The 17572-nt window shown below is 34.7% G+C and overlaps 2 protein-coding genes across 2 annotated transcripts in view; one reads left to right on the forward strand and one right to left on the reverse strand.

Annotated features, from left to right (window-relative positions):
* The window catches only part of LOC115439890 (beta-3 adrenergic receptor), a 39694-nt gene that overhangs the window by 11730 nt on the left and 10392 nt on the right, over window positions 1-17572 (reverse strand). The gene's annotated exons all lie outside the window — the stretch shown is intronic.
* Window positions 326-8649, forward strand: LOC115439889. Its single transcript, XM_030163942.2, has 8 exons — window positions 326-490; window positions 2683-2773; window positions 3600-3724; window positions 4037-4153; window positions 4421-4605; window positions 5271-5384; window positions 7558-8003; window positions 8155-8649. The coding sequence occupies exons 2-8, from the start codon at window positions 2724-2726 to the stop codon at window positions 8558-8560; spliced, it is 1443 nt and encodes a 480-aa protein (XP_030019802.1). The 5' UTR covers window positions 326-490; window positions 2683-2723; the 3' UTR covers window positions 8561-8649.

Genomic DNA, 17572 nt, shown 5'->3' on the forward strand with positions numbered 1-17572 from the left:
TCTAATGTTATAGGAATACGGTTGTCTATTGTCAGTTAATTACCATTGCCTTTGGAGGATCTGCAGGTTTTAAAGTTAATTGCTCTATTGTTTACTAGAGGTAGATACAGACAATTTTAAAACAAAATATTGATATTTTATGGACAAGTTTTGTAAGTGTGTGTATACTTAGCTAAAAGTATATTGTATAAATTGCATATTCTATAGAAACCATTATTCAATATTTTTTTGGTAAATGTCCACCAATATTTGCCATCTTTTTAGTCCGTATTCGAAAGGCAAATTAATGAGGCAAAAATGTTTACAAAAAGTTATCACAGCACACTTCTTTTTTCATTTACGCTGTCATGTGGACAACGTCAGAAATTGTGTGATGAAATTCTCGTGAAATATCCCTTTGTATTTTGGTATGTGTTTACGGCACAGATGTAGAATGAGGAGAGAGTCGACGTAACATCTGTTCGACTCCCACTCCATTACGTGAACACACGTAAGCATTTATATCAATTATAATTAATAACACTATGAATTCCACAATGAATTTGTGTTCCCCGGGCGTAGTTTCCAGTATTAGAATCTATGCTTGATATGGCGTTAGCCTTGTGGTTCATACTCCATCATGACCATATCTTGGAAAAGCATGGGTACAAACATGGGAAACATTTGTTTCTCCTCAAGCATAAAAAGATCAAAAAAGAAATCTTATGCTTCAGAGACTTGTCATATAATGGTTATGGTTTAATATTTACTATAGTTTTTAACGTCTTTAGGTTTAATCAATAACACTTAAAAAAATAGTTTGATTAATGTATTGATTAGAAAAGATTATGTTGAGTCTTTCTATTTATAATAAATAGCCAATATAGAGACCCTAATTATTTTATCATATACTTACTAATATTACCTATAAAATAATATTATAAAAAAAAAGGGGCGATACTCTGGCTAAGAGTGGAACTGACTGCCAAAACGAGTGTCTGCAGGTTTAAAACGCACCTTTGACTTTTCTAAAGTTATATGTATATATATTATCGCTTGCTTTAACGGTGAAGTAAAACATCATGAGGAAACATGCAAACCGATAAGAATTTTTAGAGTATTTGAAGTATGCTGATATGCTCAAGACCTAGACTAGGCAATGGGACAGTGTATAATACAGCTCTGATATTATGATTATATTATATTATTAAACCATAAAAATGCGCATTTATTGAAATACGTGTGATAATAACAAGCCTTTTAACACATATTACTAAGTATACGTATGCCAAAAATCCAGAATCAATAACAAAGAATAATTTGACAATGTTGACTTTACTTTCAATTCAACCCTAATAAAATATGCAGTTGGAAAGCAATCCGCCATTGCGTGGGGCTTATAGCCCATTGAGTCCTCATACAAAATGTATGAACGGAAGAAAATCAAGAGTATTTTTGCACTCAACTGAACCCATCTCGGCAGGCGTGGGGCTACTTTTATTCTGTATTTTTTTAAATGTTCTATGCTTTTCCATCTCGCGAAATTAATTAGGAAGCTTGCATGAAAGCAGAGCAATTATGAAACATTTGTATAAAATAAACATGTTCATCAGTGTAAGTATACGTGGCAGAATGCCATGTATAATGAAATAGTACCACGACATCTCAGAATATTGTATTCTGAGTTGGACATAATATCTATGTATGACATAAAAAAGTAACTTAGTCGATTCAATAACCAATGTTGATATTGGTACACCAAAGACCAAAAGTTAATTTTTCTTGGATTTCATTTTAAATAAATACACGAGGAACATCTACTTACATTAATATTATAAATTATAAATATTATGTTATTATCATTTTGCGCACAAAGAGACCATTTTATTTGAATTTTAATAATAATAGCAGTGTTTAAAATGTTTCATTTTTAATGTAATAATCGTTTAAACATGTTTTAGGTTATACATTTAGAGCAAGTCGATTTCGTGAGAAAACATACCTGCGAAATTGAGACACTGATAATATATCAAAAAATATTTTTTTATTTCTACCGTCATTCGAATAAAGAATTCCCGATGGCTTTCGATATCCCGCTTTCCATTTCTAATCAAGAGAAAGACATAAAAGTCTTCCAATGGGAAAAGAATCGGAGACAATACATTCGTGTGACAAATATACTCAGGGAATATAAGTCCCTGTTCACCTTTATCAGAGAGAGACCACTCGGCCCCTCTCGTACTGCGGGCACTTGAAGTGTACAGGAGTGCTTGTTGTGCTCACGGCTTTAGCACACAATCAACTTAAAATCGTGCAGATTTTTGTAGTTTTCTAATTAAAGACGTCATATAGTAGTGCCTGTTAATAGATTTTTTTACATTTTATTTGGGTTTCACACTAGGCAATATAATAACCTATATTGCATAAAATACGTCAGGTTTGTCATGTTTTAAATTCAAATCGAGCTTGTTTTATCGATGCAGATTTACCAAAGTGTTATATTTCTTTACCTAACAAAACGCATAAAATATTAAATTATTTTTCAATTAGATTAAAAGCTATAATGTTTTTGAAAAGTACTAAATAAAAAAAAAAAAAAAAAAAAGCAAGATCACTTCCTACAATAAGCCTTATCGGACACGACAAATTGCCGTAAGTGTGCGCAAGTACTTACACAATTATTGTGTACATTGTCTGTTCCAGCCTTGGATTCTGTTCGTAAATGGGATTGTTAGTAAATCACAATGTGTTGCATCTTCACTTGTTGCGGATGGGTGATCGATCTTGTTCAAAGGTAATTACGTACTTTCATACACATAATCAAATATTGTTAAATTATGTCAAATATTGTTTAATTGTGTATTGTTATATTCATTAAATTCTCTAAAAATATTATGCCTATCAATTATCTAGCATTATTTGCATAAATATTATTGACATTATATTTAGTTTTAAATCTATAGATAAGTTCGTAGATATTTACTTTCTAACTGACCAAATTTTAATTAGTTTGCTTCTATAAAAATTTCACGAATAACCAAGGAAATAAACGACTTGAAACCGCTAACTACCGTTTAATATTCAAGTACTATTTACTCGAAAGCGCTGCTTCATAGAGATTAATAAATGAGGCTCTTGAGAACTCTTCGCGTAAACGCCAAAACGCGGTCTCTCATCTTGACAATCAAAATTTAAATATGTAATAGTACTTAGAAGTGCAACAGTCGGTTTTAAAAACTTAATTATTCCAATAAACTTCTATTGTAACAAGCCTTCTTATTAAGAGCGCTTGTACATAACGTTGAGTGCTCTTCGTTTAAAAAATCGAGCCATTGTTGGCTTCGATATAAAATCATTTCAAGTAAAGTCCTTTTTCAAGTATCTGTATCTTTATCTGTATATTAATGCTATATTAGAGACATATCTTCCGTTATATATATATACTTGCTTGTTGTGATAACAAATTAAATATTATAGTTGTAATAAGGAAGCCATTGGACCCAGATTTATCCCTGACTTAATCCCATTTAGGATCAGTTTATTGCTCCTGCCTAATCCAGATTAGCGGCTAAAACCCGAACAATGTTCATAGATCGTTTATTAAACCCATTCTGTCGCAGATTATGGACGTTCACGATGTCGTGCTGCATCAGCTCGGCAGTGTGCTGCTCTTTTGTGACAGCCTCTATGTCGGGGATAGCACTTGGATATAATTACTCTCTAGCCGAGTATATTGATTTGAAAGGTAATTCCAATTTTAGGTTGGTATCTTCTTAGGTTTCATCATCAAAAATTCATTTATCAGAGACAAATCAACAAGCTGCTCTCCTTGAGATTATCCAGCTCCAGATTACCCATCTGTAATTTTTGTAAGCTAGAACCGACAGCTGCAGGCATTTTATAAATTAATTGATGAAGTTGCTCCCTTATCCGATACGATTGCTCATAAAAGTACAAACAGCAGCCACTTTGAATTATAAATCACTTTGTTGCACTATACTAACTCTCATAATGCTATATGTATATTCATTTTTTTATCAATCGATTCGTTTTTCAGAGACCAACGTGTCCGTGTACATAAAGCGTGGTGTGTTCGACGACGAGATCGCTGACGATATGGACTGGCGACGTAGTGGACATCTGCCTATCGCTGGACACATCGGAGAAAAAAACCGTATGAATATTTTGTCTTCTATCGCAATATACTTTAAGAGGTTCAATAATTTAGAACTAGAATTAATTGCGTTGAAAATTTTAAAGTTTAATATATCTACCATAATAAAACAGCAACGTGGAATCCATGTGGATAAGTAGGTTAAGGTGACGATGTCGAAAGAGATTATTTTGTGAAATGTATAACAATTAATGTATATGTAAATACAGCTATAAGCCACCAGATATAAACGAGATGCTATCCCAAATAATGTTATTAATATTTTAGTTATGACGGCGGCGCCGGCGGAAGACGATGCAGCTGCGTTACGATCCGGTCGGAGATTAGATGACTCCATGTTCGAATCAGACGATCAGAATAAATTCGAAGGCTCCCTCATGAAGCTCACAGCTAAAGTGCCCTACGCTACTACAACGACGAAGGAAGTCACAAGCGATCAGGAGATGTCTGATGTGAGAAACAATTTATAATTAAGTTATGTGCAAATTACCCTTTAAATCAAAAAAATAGGCTCGGTTAATTGAGCGATGAACTGGAGATCCAAAAGAATTTAACCAACCTAAGATGCCATTGTATATTATTAACTTGATTTCATGTAAATCTCATCTTGGTGTTATCGAACCGAGAACGCCAAGTAGTTCTACATAACCATAACACAATATTTCTATCTTCTTTAAATCGAAGAGCTAGAAACACTGAAGAAATAATGTTAGCTAAGTTTTATTACATTTTATGACAGACATTTTTGTATAATATTCCTATTTACATTTGCAATCTGGAAAGATTATTTGAGATTTTTTTTTATTAATTTTATTATTAGTATCATCCCAAAATTTTAATGACTAGTAGCGATCGATGGTCTAATATGCTATAAGGATTAGCCTATGCTAATCCTCTTATTAAGTATGAGCTGCAATAGCTGAATCAGTTGTACAGAAATTTTCAAAACAATTACTGATGTCAACATGCAAAATTTGAAACACACAACTTTTGTTAAAGACAATATACCCCTATCACAACATGCAATTATATTTTTATTTCAATCTTCATACCGTCCCAGCAAGTTGTTATCTCAATTCCATTTTATAAGAATAACATTAACAAAATTGCCTTTCAGATAATTTCGAAATACCCACTTGGCTCTATCGATCAACTGAAAGCAATCCAGAGCCTCATTAACATGAGAAAGTCGGGGGATGCACGTGACACCACTGCCAAGGATGTGCCCAAGGTACAAATGGCTTTAAGTATTAATACAACTGGTTGTAGTGAAAATTTTAGATAAAAATAGAAATCTGAAAATGAAAGTGCTTTTGGGTTACGTGATTTGGAAAGATTATTGAAAATTTATTTGTTGATAGTTTTTACATTTTGAAAACTATTTAAAATTCGAGTATACATTTATGCTTTTTAATAAAAATATTTTTATTAATTACAATCTATACTATTATATAAAGCTGAAGAGTTTGTTTGTTTGTTTGAACGCGCTAATCTCAGGAACTACCGGTCCAATCCGAAAAAATATTTTTGCATTGGATAGCCCCTTGTTCGTGGAGTGCTATAGGCTATATATCATCACGCTATACCCAATAGGAGAGGAGCAGTAATGGCTAATCTCAGGAACTACCGGTCCAAACTGAAAAATTCTTTTTGCGTTGGATAGTACTTGGTTCGTGAAGTGCTACAGGCTATATATCATCACGCTATACCCAATAGAAGCGGAGCAGTAATGGCTAATCTCAGGAACTACCGGTCCAAACTGAAAAATTCTTTTTGCGTTGGATAACCCTTTGTTCGTGGAGTGCTATAGGCTATATATCATCACGCTATACCCAATAGGAGCGGAGCAGTAATGGCTAATCTCAGGAACTACCGGTTCAAACTGAAAAATTCTTTTTGCGTTGGATAACCCTTTGTTCGTGGAGTGCTATAGGCTATATATCAGCACGCTATACCCAATAGGAGTGGAGCAGTAATGGCTAATCTCAGGAACAACCGATTCGAACTGAAAAAATCTTTTTATGTTGAATTGTCCTTTATTTGTGGAGTGCTCAAAGTTATATATCATCACGCTATGACCAATAGGAGCGGAGTAGTAATGGCTAATCTCAGGAACTAACAGTTTCAACTGAAAAATTCGTTTTGTGTTGGATAGCCCTTAATTTGTTGACCGCTATAGGCTATATATCATCACGCTATGACCAATAGGAGCGGAGCAGTAATGGCTAATCTCAGGAACAACCGATTCGAACTGAAAAAATCTTTTTGTGTTGAATTGTCCTTTATTTGTGGAGTGCTCAAAGTTATATATCATCACGCTATGGCCAATAGGAGCGGAGTAGTAATGGCTAATCTCAGGAACTAACAGTTTCAACTGAAAAATTCGTTTTGTGTTGGATAGCCCTTAATTTGTGGACCGCTATAGGCTATATATCATCACGCTATGACCAATAGGAGCGGAGCAGTAATGGCTAATCTCAGAAACTACCTGTTTGAACTGAAAAAATCTTTTTGTGTTGGATAGCCCTTTGTTTTTGGAGTGCTATAGGCTATATATCATCACTTTATGACCAATAGGAGCGGAGCAGTAATGGCTAATCTCAGAAACTACCTGTTTGAACTGAAAAAATCTTTTTGTGTTGGATAGCCCTTTGTTTTTGGAGTGCTATAGGCTATATATCATCACGTTATGACCAATAGGAGCGGAGCAGTAATGAAACATGTTGCAAAAACGGGGAAAATTATTAGTTTTGAGAGCTTCTGTTGCCTTCGCTGCGTAAACGGTTAAAGTTATGCAACAATGATGTATGACGGGATTGTTCCACTTAAAAAGTTCTAAAAACATATTATAAAACAAAGTCCCCCGCTGCATCTGTCTGCCTGAACGTGTTAAACTCAAAAACTACCCAACGTATTAAGTTGAAATTTGGTATGTAGACAGTCTGAGACCCTGGGAAGAACATAGGCTCCCGGGAAACTACTACTTTTATAACGGAAAACTTTAGTCTGAAAAACTTTATAACGCGGGTATAATGTATAAATCTAAAGAGGTTAGGCGGTCCGGTAAATGAGTATTAGTCCAGACTGAAATTTTTACCCGATATGGAAAAGATCCGTTGCCTATGATATTATGGGACGAAATACGCACGGCGAGGGGTGTGTGCACCAGTTGCGCTTCTACCTACCTCTTCGGGCACAAAACGACGAGCCTTCTATACTACTTAGAGTAATGAAACTATACTAGAATAGACTAATGTAGGCCCGCAAACTTCACGTAGCTTTAAAATTATTGTCTAAATCTTCTCAGGTATGCCGGTTTCCTAATATCTGAGAAGTTTTCCTTTACCGTTAAAGCAATTAATTTTTGTGCATACGTAATATTCTAAAAACTTTATTATTTTCAGTCTTCCACCTACGGATTCGACGAACGGTATCTACCACACTTTCCTGCCTTCCCAGACCCAATGGCAGGTGGGAGGCGTAGAATGCCCGAGAATGTCATAGTAGGTCCTCCATCGACTCCGAATTCAGCGCGATACGCCGTACCAGACAACTCCATAAATGAACCAGCTAAATGGTTTTATCCCAAACTGCCTCCCGAGGATATGAACAAGGCCATGTATGGAGATTACGACAAGAGTTACACCTACCCGCCTCCGGTGACTCCAAGAGCTGGACCATTGAGACCGCCTAAACCAACGCCGACAGTGTTCAGAGCCAGGCCAACACAAACCACAAAGAAGGTGGAGACGACTCGGAGGCAAATAGATGTGGCCGTGCCGAAATCTATCGATCGAGACCTTGATGCGTTTAAAGAGAGGCTAACTTTGGACAAATATGAAGGTCCCGGGTAAATATTTATTTTTTCTTTACAAAAATGATTATTATTTATCAAGAAGCAGCATGTTTAATTTTTTTTATTTAGGTAGTGTGAAATGGATGAATTGTTATTTTAACAACGTCATTCATGATCAATTTTTTATTTACTTATTTTTGTTTAGAGTGAAAGATGAAGATCTAAGAATGCCGAAACAACGTCCAGTTAAAACAGATGAAGATTACGACGAAGATATCAAAGGTCTTCCAGTAAGAAGACGACGTCATGTCAGTGTACAAAATATTCATAAAGATAAAACAATGGCAGCAATAAAGGAAGAGGGTTTGAATCAAAAAGAAACTACGCAACAAAGACAGAAAGATTTTAAAAATACTTTGATAAACAAATTTCTTATAATATCAAGTAAAGTAGCACAAATGTCGATAGATGTAACAACATCAAAAAATATTTTAAATTCAAGACAAGAACCTTATGCTGATCAAAATATAATTTTAAATGACATCAAGTTACGGACATTACTGTCGCCAAAAAATCGTATCTTGAATTTATTGCAAGTAACAATAGCGTAAAGTGAATGTCTGAGTGTGGTCTATTTGTGATATTCTTCTGTCTTGTTTATTTGTAGTGATTTGTTGAATAAAACTTAATTTTAAGTGCATCAGAAGTTTTAAAAACTCATTCACTTTTAACAGTTTATGTCTGAGTAAGACAGAGTCGAAAAGAAAGGAAAGTAAGATAAATAGACTACAAGGTAATGGCACCACGGCTTTTAAAGGCCTATTACCACTTTCTAATATTGGTGTCATTATGGTCTGGGTATGGGTGATACCAAGTCATAATATTATTATGAATATTACTGCCTATTTTCTGGTAGCACGAAAGTTCAGGCGATTCCATAAAATCGTCTACGTAATGTTATCATATTCATCATTTGGTCTCTCCCACAACGTTCAGCCTAACCACAATGATATTACGTGTTAATAAGACACAAAAAACATTCACAGAATAGGAAATAGTCGGTAAATGTTTTTTTAACACCCGCCCGTTCTGAGATCAGAAGGGGTGGGCAGAGGCGAACTAGGGTACTAATTTTTCGCCGGGTGTATTCCGTCCCAAGAGTTGATGGGGGCGAGTCTATCGCCAAGTCGAAAACAAATACCAGGCTCCGGACTAATACTGAATAACCCAATGTCACTTACAGTCCCGGGATTTGAATCCAACCTCAGCACGGAATCGTACGTACGCAATACTATTCCAACAAAGCAATTCTTCGACTTCACTCCGGACTAATACTAAATAACCCAATATCAATTTTGCAAACCAGGGATTTGAAGTTTGAACCCATTCTCAAAGCGGTAATCGTATGTACGTTATACTATTCTACCAAGGCAATTCTTCGACTTCACTCCGGACTAATACTGAATAACTCAATATCACTTTTGTAGACCCGGGATATGAATCCATCCTCATAGCGGTAATGGTACGTAGTACGTACGCAATACAACTATGCCACCAAGGCAATTCTTCGACACTTCCTATCACCGTTCAGTTGAAATTCGCTTGTTGCTCGTAAATCCAACGTTCCTTTCTAATTAAATTGCCAACAGGTGTGTCATCAGGGAATCCAAACATTATCATAAAATCCAATTATTACATTGTTTAAATTGGAAACGGTGGGATATTATTATCTGCTCACGGAGCAATTATTTTACCATTCTCCTCCTTGTTTTCAAATTCATTAAACTGCCGCAAAACTACGTTTGCTAAAATGACGTTGGATTTAAGGTCTTGTACTCGGTCAACTTCAGTTTACCAGTTTGGTAGCTATAGAATTAAATATTATCGATTTATAAGACGATATTTGAAGATAAAAACTGTACAAAGTATCATATTTATTTTATTGATCAAAGAAGTGTGTAAGGAACAGTCTTTAAGATGACCAGGTCGTTGCTAAATCAACCAACACAGAGCATCTTATTAACATTTTGATTAGATATCAATTCTAATTACAAACGAAAGTAAAAACATAAAACCAACTCGAACTTTCAATTGCATAAGTTTAGTTCCATTTAAATTACTCTGCCAACAAATGGAAACAGAAATGATAAAGTTGTCATTATCTGTAATTTCCAACCGCATATGGGTGTGGTGAACTGTTAAATATTCGCAATTATTGCCAGGACGATAAACTATCGATATTTTTAATTAAAAACCATTGTTCAATATTTATCTTTAGATATACCGACCTACTTTATAATGCCAATGAATACTCAGTTCATATTTTAAGGCATCCATTTCATGTGTGACACGACGATATCTGCTAATATTTGTTTTCGGTTTCAGTATTGTAAGCGCAAGAGCCTCTCCAAGCTCACAATGTTCAAACAAGACGTGTTTCTTAGTGAGAAACCGATTTTGAGAGCGAGTTGATGTTATTTCTAAGCGTTTTCACGGTTTTCTCATTCTTGGAAGTTATATTAATTTATTTACTGTTTTTTGCTGTTATTTCAATCCCTAATCGAGACCAGGAAAATGTAACATGTTTTAATAGACAGCAATGAAATCCACACATGATCGAAAAAATCACCACATGCATACAATCAGTGGCAAAGGGTCGTTTCTGCCGGCTTCTCTTTTTGTAGAATTTATGTAAAATCTAATTATCATTAGAACGATTTACAGACTGCATTATACCCGACACAATATAGGTACTAATATCATGTATATTCCGGGGTCGGGTTTCCCTTTCGGAAACTTTCACCTTTCACCACCGATGCAAATATGTACAAATTTTAATATGTCTCTTATTTGTACAACAGAACAAGTATGCCATTCTGTATCACATTTGCTAAAACAGCCATAATTAGCGTATGTAAATATGTGGAAAAGCAAATGCGCACGAAACTCATCAGCAAATAATCCCTACGCGAAATAAATGGTAAACTGAGCCTTAGTGTTTATTAGTGTTTTCGGTGTTGCTGTCGATTAAACGTTGCACATTTAGATTGCATTGTTTAGAATTTAGCAAACGCGATACATTAAAATGTTATGGAGCCGAATTATTGTTTTATAGAAGAGCGGTAAATGGTTGTTCTGTTTTATTAATGAGACTGGTTTCTTACATGCAAAAGAACATGTTTTTAATACTGTTCTTTTCACTTAAAGACATTTGATCCATTTTATTTGCTGGATATTATGAGACTTCAGTACTCGTACTTAAGAATTACAAGTCAGCAACAAAAAGAAGTGATATAGATGCGTGGTAGAGACGATAATCTATGAAGCCGAAGCTAAGTGTTATCTCTTTCTAAAAACAATTTGTACTATTTACTGCCGAGTACTTAACGTTAAGTTACTTATAACGTGGAATGTAATGAGCGCGGTGCAGTTTTAAGCAGTACTCATATTTTTAGAATTCTGTTCGGTATAACTCTTATTCATTACCAATAACTATGGCACAGAGTTGATACAACCCGATTCCTGCAGGCTTCCCTTTCTTAATTAATGTAAAATGTTATTTTCATTAATTAAGAAAGGCGTAGACTGCCTCGGTGGCTTAGTTGTACTGCATGCGCGGTACGGCAGCGCTCTGAGGTCCTGGGTTCGAATCCCAGGTCGGGCAAAGTGATATTTGGGTTTTTCTGCTCAGTATCAGCCCGGAGTCTGGAATTTGTGCCCGATATGGCGATAGGCTCGCCCCCTATCACATCATGGGACGGAACACACTTGGCGAAAACTGGGTGCCATGGTTGCGCCTCTGCATACCCCTTCGGGGATAAAATGCGTGATGTTGTGTGTGTGTGTGTGTGTTATTTTCATTACAACGATTTACAGACCGCATTCATAAATATTATTACTTATATTATATTGTGTCAGATTCCTTTACGGAAAATTACACCCTTCGCCACTAACTAATACTAGCTATAAACTCCTAAAACGAACGACAAGTACATACTCGTTTCGCCCCCCAATTTTATGTATTTATAATTGTTTCTAATGAGAAGCTTTAATATTAATTTAGCCTTTGGGATACGCTATAAAAAAACAATTATTTCTTACACCTAATAACATCACAATGTCTAGTTTTAGCCTAATTATTAATGCGGCAAAATGATTTCCACAGGAGATATATAAATAAAATGCTTTATTAGTATACTGAATTGAACATAAAACACAGCTCTATAGTACCATAATACCCTTGGGTAATACTGTTTTACTATCAAGTTTTTAATGATATTAAACAATTAAATAATAAAGAATTCAAGGGAATAAACTAAGTTAAACTTTTATAGCTTATTAAAGATTTAGATAGAGCAAGATGGAAGAAAATTTTAGAAATTACTTGCTCTCAGTTTAAATAACGGTGTATTTTAAGACAGTATTTTTAGATATTGTTACTATTTAAGTAAAATATTAAATACATATTTAAGTAATTCGTGTATTCTCTTGGTGACTCAAATAATTACAAAACGTTATTAAAAGTAAGTACCACTTACTTTAAACACTGAATAGTCATGGGCATTGTTAACTACCAAGTTTACATCGTTACCAATATAAAACATTTATAATATGATTGCGAATTTCGAGTCTAAAACTTTACCAAATGAAGATTAACCATCCCAACGATGTTACGCCATAACAAACGCAGTCGCCTGTAATAAAAAATCAACCATCTGCTGTGGTAATTACTAATAAATTACAGATTAAGTTTTGCTCTCGGCTTTGCCCGTGTGAAAGGCTTTTTCCAGGATAAAAGTCCCCCTTTTATTTTCTAGGGATAAAAAGTTGCCTATGTCTTTTCCTTTCTTAATATCTCCACACCAAATTACGTCAAAATCCGTTTGGTGCTTTTTGAGTTTATCGCGTTCAGACAGACAGACACGGCGGGGGACGTTGTTTTATAATATGAGGATAAAGACATAATGGGCTCGGAATTCAGAAATACAGCGCGCCGGATATAAGCATTCAACCGTTGAACATCCATCTAGTATATTGTAGTTTAGATAATATAAATTGAGTGTTTATAGTACGGTCTCTTGTTGAGGCATTATTTGGATTTGTTGACTATTGGCTTACAGAATTGTATTGGTATACAAGGGCGACAATTTTGGTTTTCGTAAATATACAATACGTAATAGTTATGAATATTACTTATTATCCCATTAAAACGAACTGGGGATTGAACAAGCATACATTTTATTAACCTATAATTAAGATTGGATAAATTCTATTGTCACAAACTTGTAAGTTTGTATTCCAAAATTTATAGGAATCAATAAACGCAAGAAAATACAGTTTCAGTCATGAATAAAACATAAGAAATTAGTATAAGTGAGATAAAAATAATTCCCCAACTATTTAAAATTCTGTAGGCATTCCACCTTATCAGATTATTACAGTCTTCAAATCCCAAAATCAGGGGTTATTAAGTCCCGTAGTAAAGCCACTAAGCCCCTAATTATACAAAATTTGCAGGATAAGTTAATTTAAATACAAGTAAATAAATAAGGTTTTTGTCTGGAGTGAAGACATTCCATTACGTAACATATTGGTGTCAATAAAGGAAAGATAAAATAATATTATAAGCTTGGTTTCAAAAAGTGGGTGACCTAGTTGCACCTCTACCTACCTACCTAGGCGTGATGTGTGTTTTTTTTTTCGAACGAAGATTTCCAGTTCAGAACTACAATAGATCATGTGAATCTTATTTAGTCTTCTAAAAATTGGCCTTGAAAAATAACAATAATCACACAGTATAGGGTGCGATGGCAAAATTACATTCGCAGAAATAACTTAGAACAAAAAAATATGAATATTTTTATACTGAATTTTAAAAAGTAAAATAAGGACTACCACAATTGTGTATATCTGAACTAGCTTTTGTCGCGGCTTCGCCCGCGTGAAGGAGTTTTACAGGATAAAAGTCCCGCTATATATTTTCCCGGGATAGAAAGTAGCATATAACCTTTCCAGAGTCTTAAACTCTCTCCATACCAAATATCATAAAAATCCGTTTATTAGATTTTGAGAAAATCGATAACAAACAGGCAGACAGCTTTTGATGACTTTATTTTATATAAATATAGATGTGAATATTATTATTTCAAATATACTCTGTAAATACAAGATTTTCAAAAACGGACAGCTTGGTTCTTAAAATTGAGTTCGATTGGTTAGGCATAGAGCAAGTTCTCTTTTGTATCAAAGAAACCGATTTGCTACGGATTATTGGAGCCGAACGTGTTTTGATTTAATCAAACGTTAAACATTGTGGTTCGGCGAAATGTTTATCTTTGACGGGATCATATGTATCGTATGACAGCGGTTGAAGAGGTTGAAACCGAATGTTCTTTTGTTATAATGGTTTATCTTTTGACAAAATGTGAAACGTTAACAAAATAGAATAGATGCTTACGTATTTCTTCTAAATGACAGTAGAAATATTAGAGGCGCTTTTTGATATTTGTGAGTCTTTGAGGATTTTTTTTCAATCCTTTTGCTTCAATATTTTCAGCAGTCTGTATAGTGTCATGCGCATTGATGGTTGGTTTATTTTATGTGTTAAGCTTATAAAATATATATATATATATATATATATATATATATATATATACAAACATCCTTCTACTCACTTCATTTTTCAAATGGTGTAGACGATTCTATTTTATATTCATTCTGTAAAAACGGAGCACCGCAATCGAATACAGAAATAATTAACAAAATCGACTGAAAAATAAATAAACAATGGGGTAGCCGTTAAATAATAGAAAATAAATGCACGTATTAAAAAATATAGAACATAGATTTCTAAGCAGAAAAAACACACATCACGCCTTTCCCCGAAGAATCAAGTAGAGATGTAACTAATGTCATCACTTTCGCCGTGTGTGTTCCGCCCATGATGTGACAGGGGGCGAACCATAGTGACCATTGAGACAAAAACCCAATACTACTTTGCACGACCCAAGATTCGAACACTAGACATTAAAGCGAAAGTCGTACTACGCACGGAATATAACTACTCTATTGTTAATGTTTGTCAACGGCGTCAACTCAAACTGTGCCTTCAGTGAAAACTGTTTGCCCAGGGAAACAAACTTGCAACACACAAGAATCAATCTCAGTCACTCAGAAGTTCTGTTTATCAAACTAAACTTGTAACCAAAGTTGTAAGTTGGAAAGACAAGTGGAGTAGTTTAAAGATTCTTCTTGAAGAGTGAATTAAAACTTCAATCACTTTTTAATACAACTTGTTGGAAATACGTAGTTCAGTAAAATACTAAAAAATATATTTGTTATGTTCTCGCGATTGCTTGATATCGAAATAAAACTACCAATAAAATAAAAGTACGGGGATTCCCCCTCGTGACCAAGAAGGCTGCACAGCCTGTCTTCGAAACGTTGGCGGTCAACTTAAACAATTCGAAAAAAACCGTAAAGTTGTTTTATTTCAATATTAAATAGTATAAAGTGTAAAAATTAGCTTAACATAGTTAAATTATACGATTTGAACACAATAAGCTGCTAAGTTTAAATATATACTGTCAGATTTTAAAATTTCCCTTTTGGAAAACCCATCGTCCAAAGAGATTTAGATTTTTTTTAAATTATGTACATTTCACCAGTATAGCACTAATATCTTTTCACTATAATTGTGTTCTGAGTTAGAAGCCGAATTGCAATCGCTAAAGCCTATTATGTTGAGTTCTGCGAACACCGCTCAACGGGTATTTCTGGAAAAGAGCTCGATATTAAGAACTCATCGAACTCATTGTGAAGAGAATACAATATTTGTGAACAAATGTAGATAGGATAACTAAGTTCTAATGAAAATAAATGCTCAATGAGAGCCAATAGATTATATTTTTCACTAGAGTAGCACCATACTTCCTTTTTTAATCGATAGACACTTTTATTTTCATTACTCAATACGCGGATACGAAGAAAACTGCAGACGTCATTGTGGTGTTAACCTCTCACATACTCTCTCTCTTACTCCATGTGACATCTGTTGTGGTTAAAATAATTTGCCTTCTTTGGTTTGCACATAGCAGACCACAAGACGCTAACAACATATCAGAAACATAAGAATAACCGTAATACGGTCTCAAATTATATTTAACATTCTCTAAAGATTGCTACAATATTTTAGCTAAACGATCTTGAAAATCGTTCATTAATAGCGGAGCTAAGGAATCGAAAACAATTGGTACTTGAGACGTACCAGAATCCACTCATGTTAATGGAAAAATTAAACGTTCCGGCGAACAAAGTGGAGATGAGATACTGTAACAATGTGAAACTATTATGAAACAGGATATTAAGTTCAATTTTGTACAAAAATAATTTCGATGCACTCTTATTACGTCACGTCGGTATGATTAGTTTAGATTAAAATTTGATAACCCATTTTAAAAAAGCGGTGATAGCCTAGTTGGTTGTGGAACGGACTGCCGAGGCGAATGTCTGCAGGTTCAAACCCAAGGGCACACACCTCTGACTTCTCTAAAAAAATATGTGTGTATTCTTTGTGAATTATCGCTTGCTTTAACGGTAAAGGAAAACATTGTGAAGAAAATTCTCTCTTAGGAATTTTCGAGGGTGTGTGAAGTCTACCAACCCGCACTGGGCCAGCGTGGTGGACTTAGGCCTATTCCCCCACATTGATAGAAGAGGCCCATGCCCAACAGTGGGACAGTATACAATACAGGGCTGATATTAGTATATTATTAACCCATTCTTAATTAGAAATGTTTCATTGAAACTATTGTAATCTCCCAATAGATAAACATTTTTATATAAAATCATCGTTTTATGTATAAACTACACTATAAACTACAAAAGTAGTAAACTAACTTACCAAGCTTTCAAATATTCTTTTGATAATTAAACATTTTATTTACATTATTGGATTCTACCAGAAAGGATTGAAGCCGCCCAAGCAAAATTTTAATGTTAAGAAAATTATAAGTGAAGACCTAGATGATATTATAAAAGATAACAAGCTCTGAAAAGAAATCAAGGTTAATACTAGCAGATGTGAAGAGATACGCTCGCAGAGTTGGCAAAGGCAGGTGAGCTCAAGTGTTCTGATGGCGTAGATACAACACGCTGGCTTATGACAATCTTCCTTGCAATATTGTGTGTTTAGCGACGTATCCATTCGATATCGCGATTTTAATGATATACAAAAAGTAAGTACGTTATGTTTTGTTATGTTTAACGAATACCTTCGACCCGAACTTGACCATTCTTGATCCGTCAAGCCGATCCGATCGATCGATCGATCTTGGCTGATCCGATCAGCCAAGTACGTAAGGGATATTATAGTGCTTAAGTGTGTCTGTAATACATAAGTGTTATCATTGTCATGATCCGGTGAGACGGCAATATGACATGACCGGAGAGAGATCAGGCGCAGGACCAACGGCTTTATGTGCTTTCCGAGGCACTAGGGTATACTAGTACTACACCACCAACTTCGTGACTCCGAGCTGCGATTGAGAATTTTTTAAGATGGGAAAACCAGTCACAATTAATTTTAGTCCGACTCGGGATTCGAACCCAGGACTTCAGCGCGA

This window comes from Manduca sexta, chromosome 14, assembly GCF_014839805.1.
Source record: "Manduca sexta isolate Smith_Timp_Sample1 chromosome 14, JHU_Msex_v1.0, whole genome shotgun sequence".
Classification (NCBI taxonomy): domain Eukaryota; kingdom Metazoa; phylum Arthropoda; class Insecta; order Lepidoptera; family Sphingidae; genus Manduca; species Manduca sexta.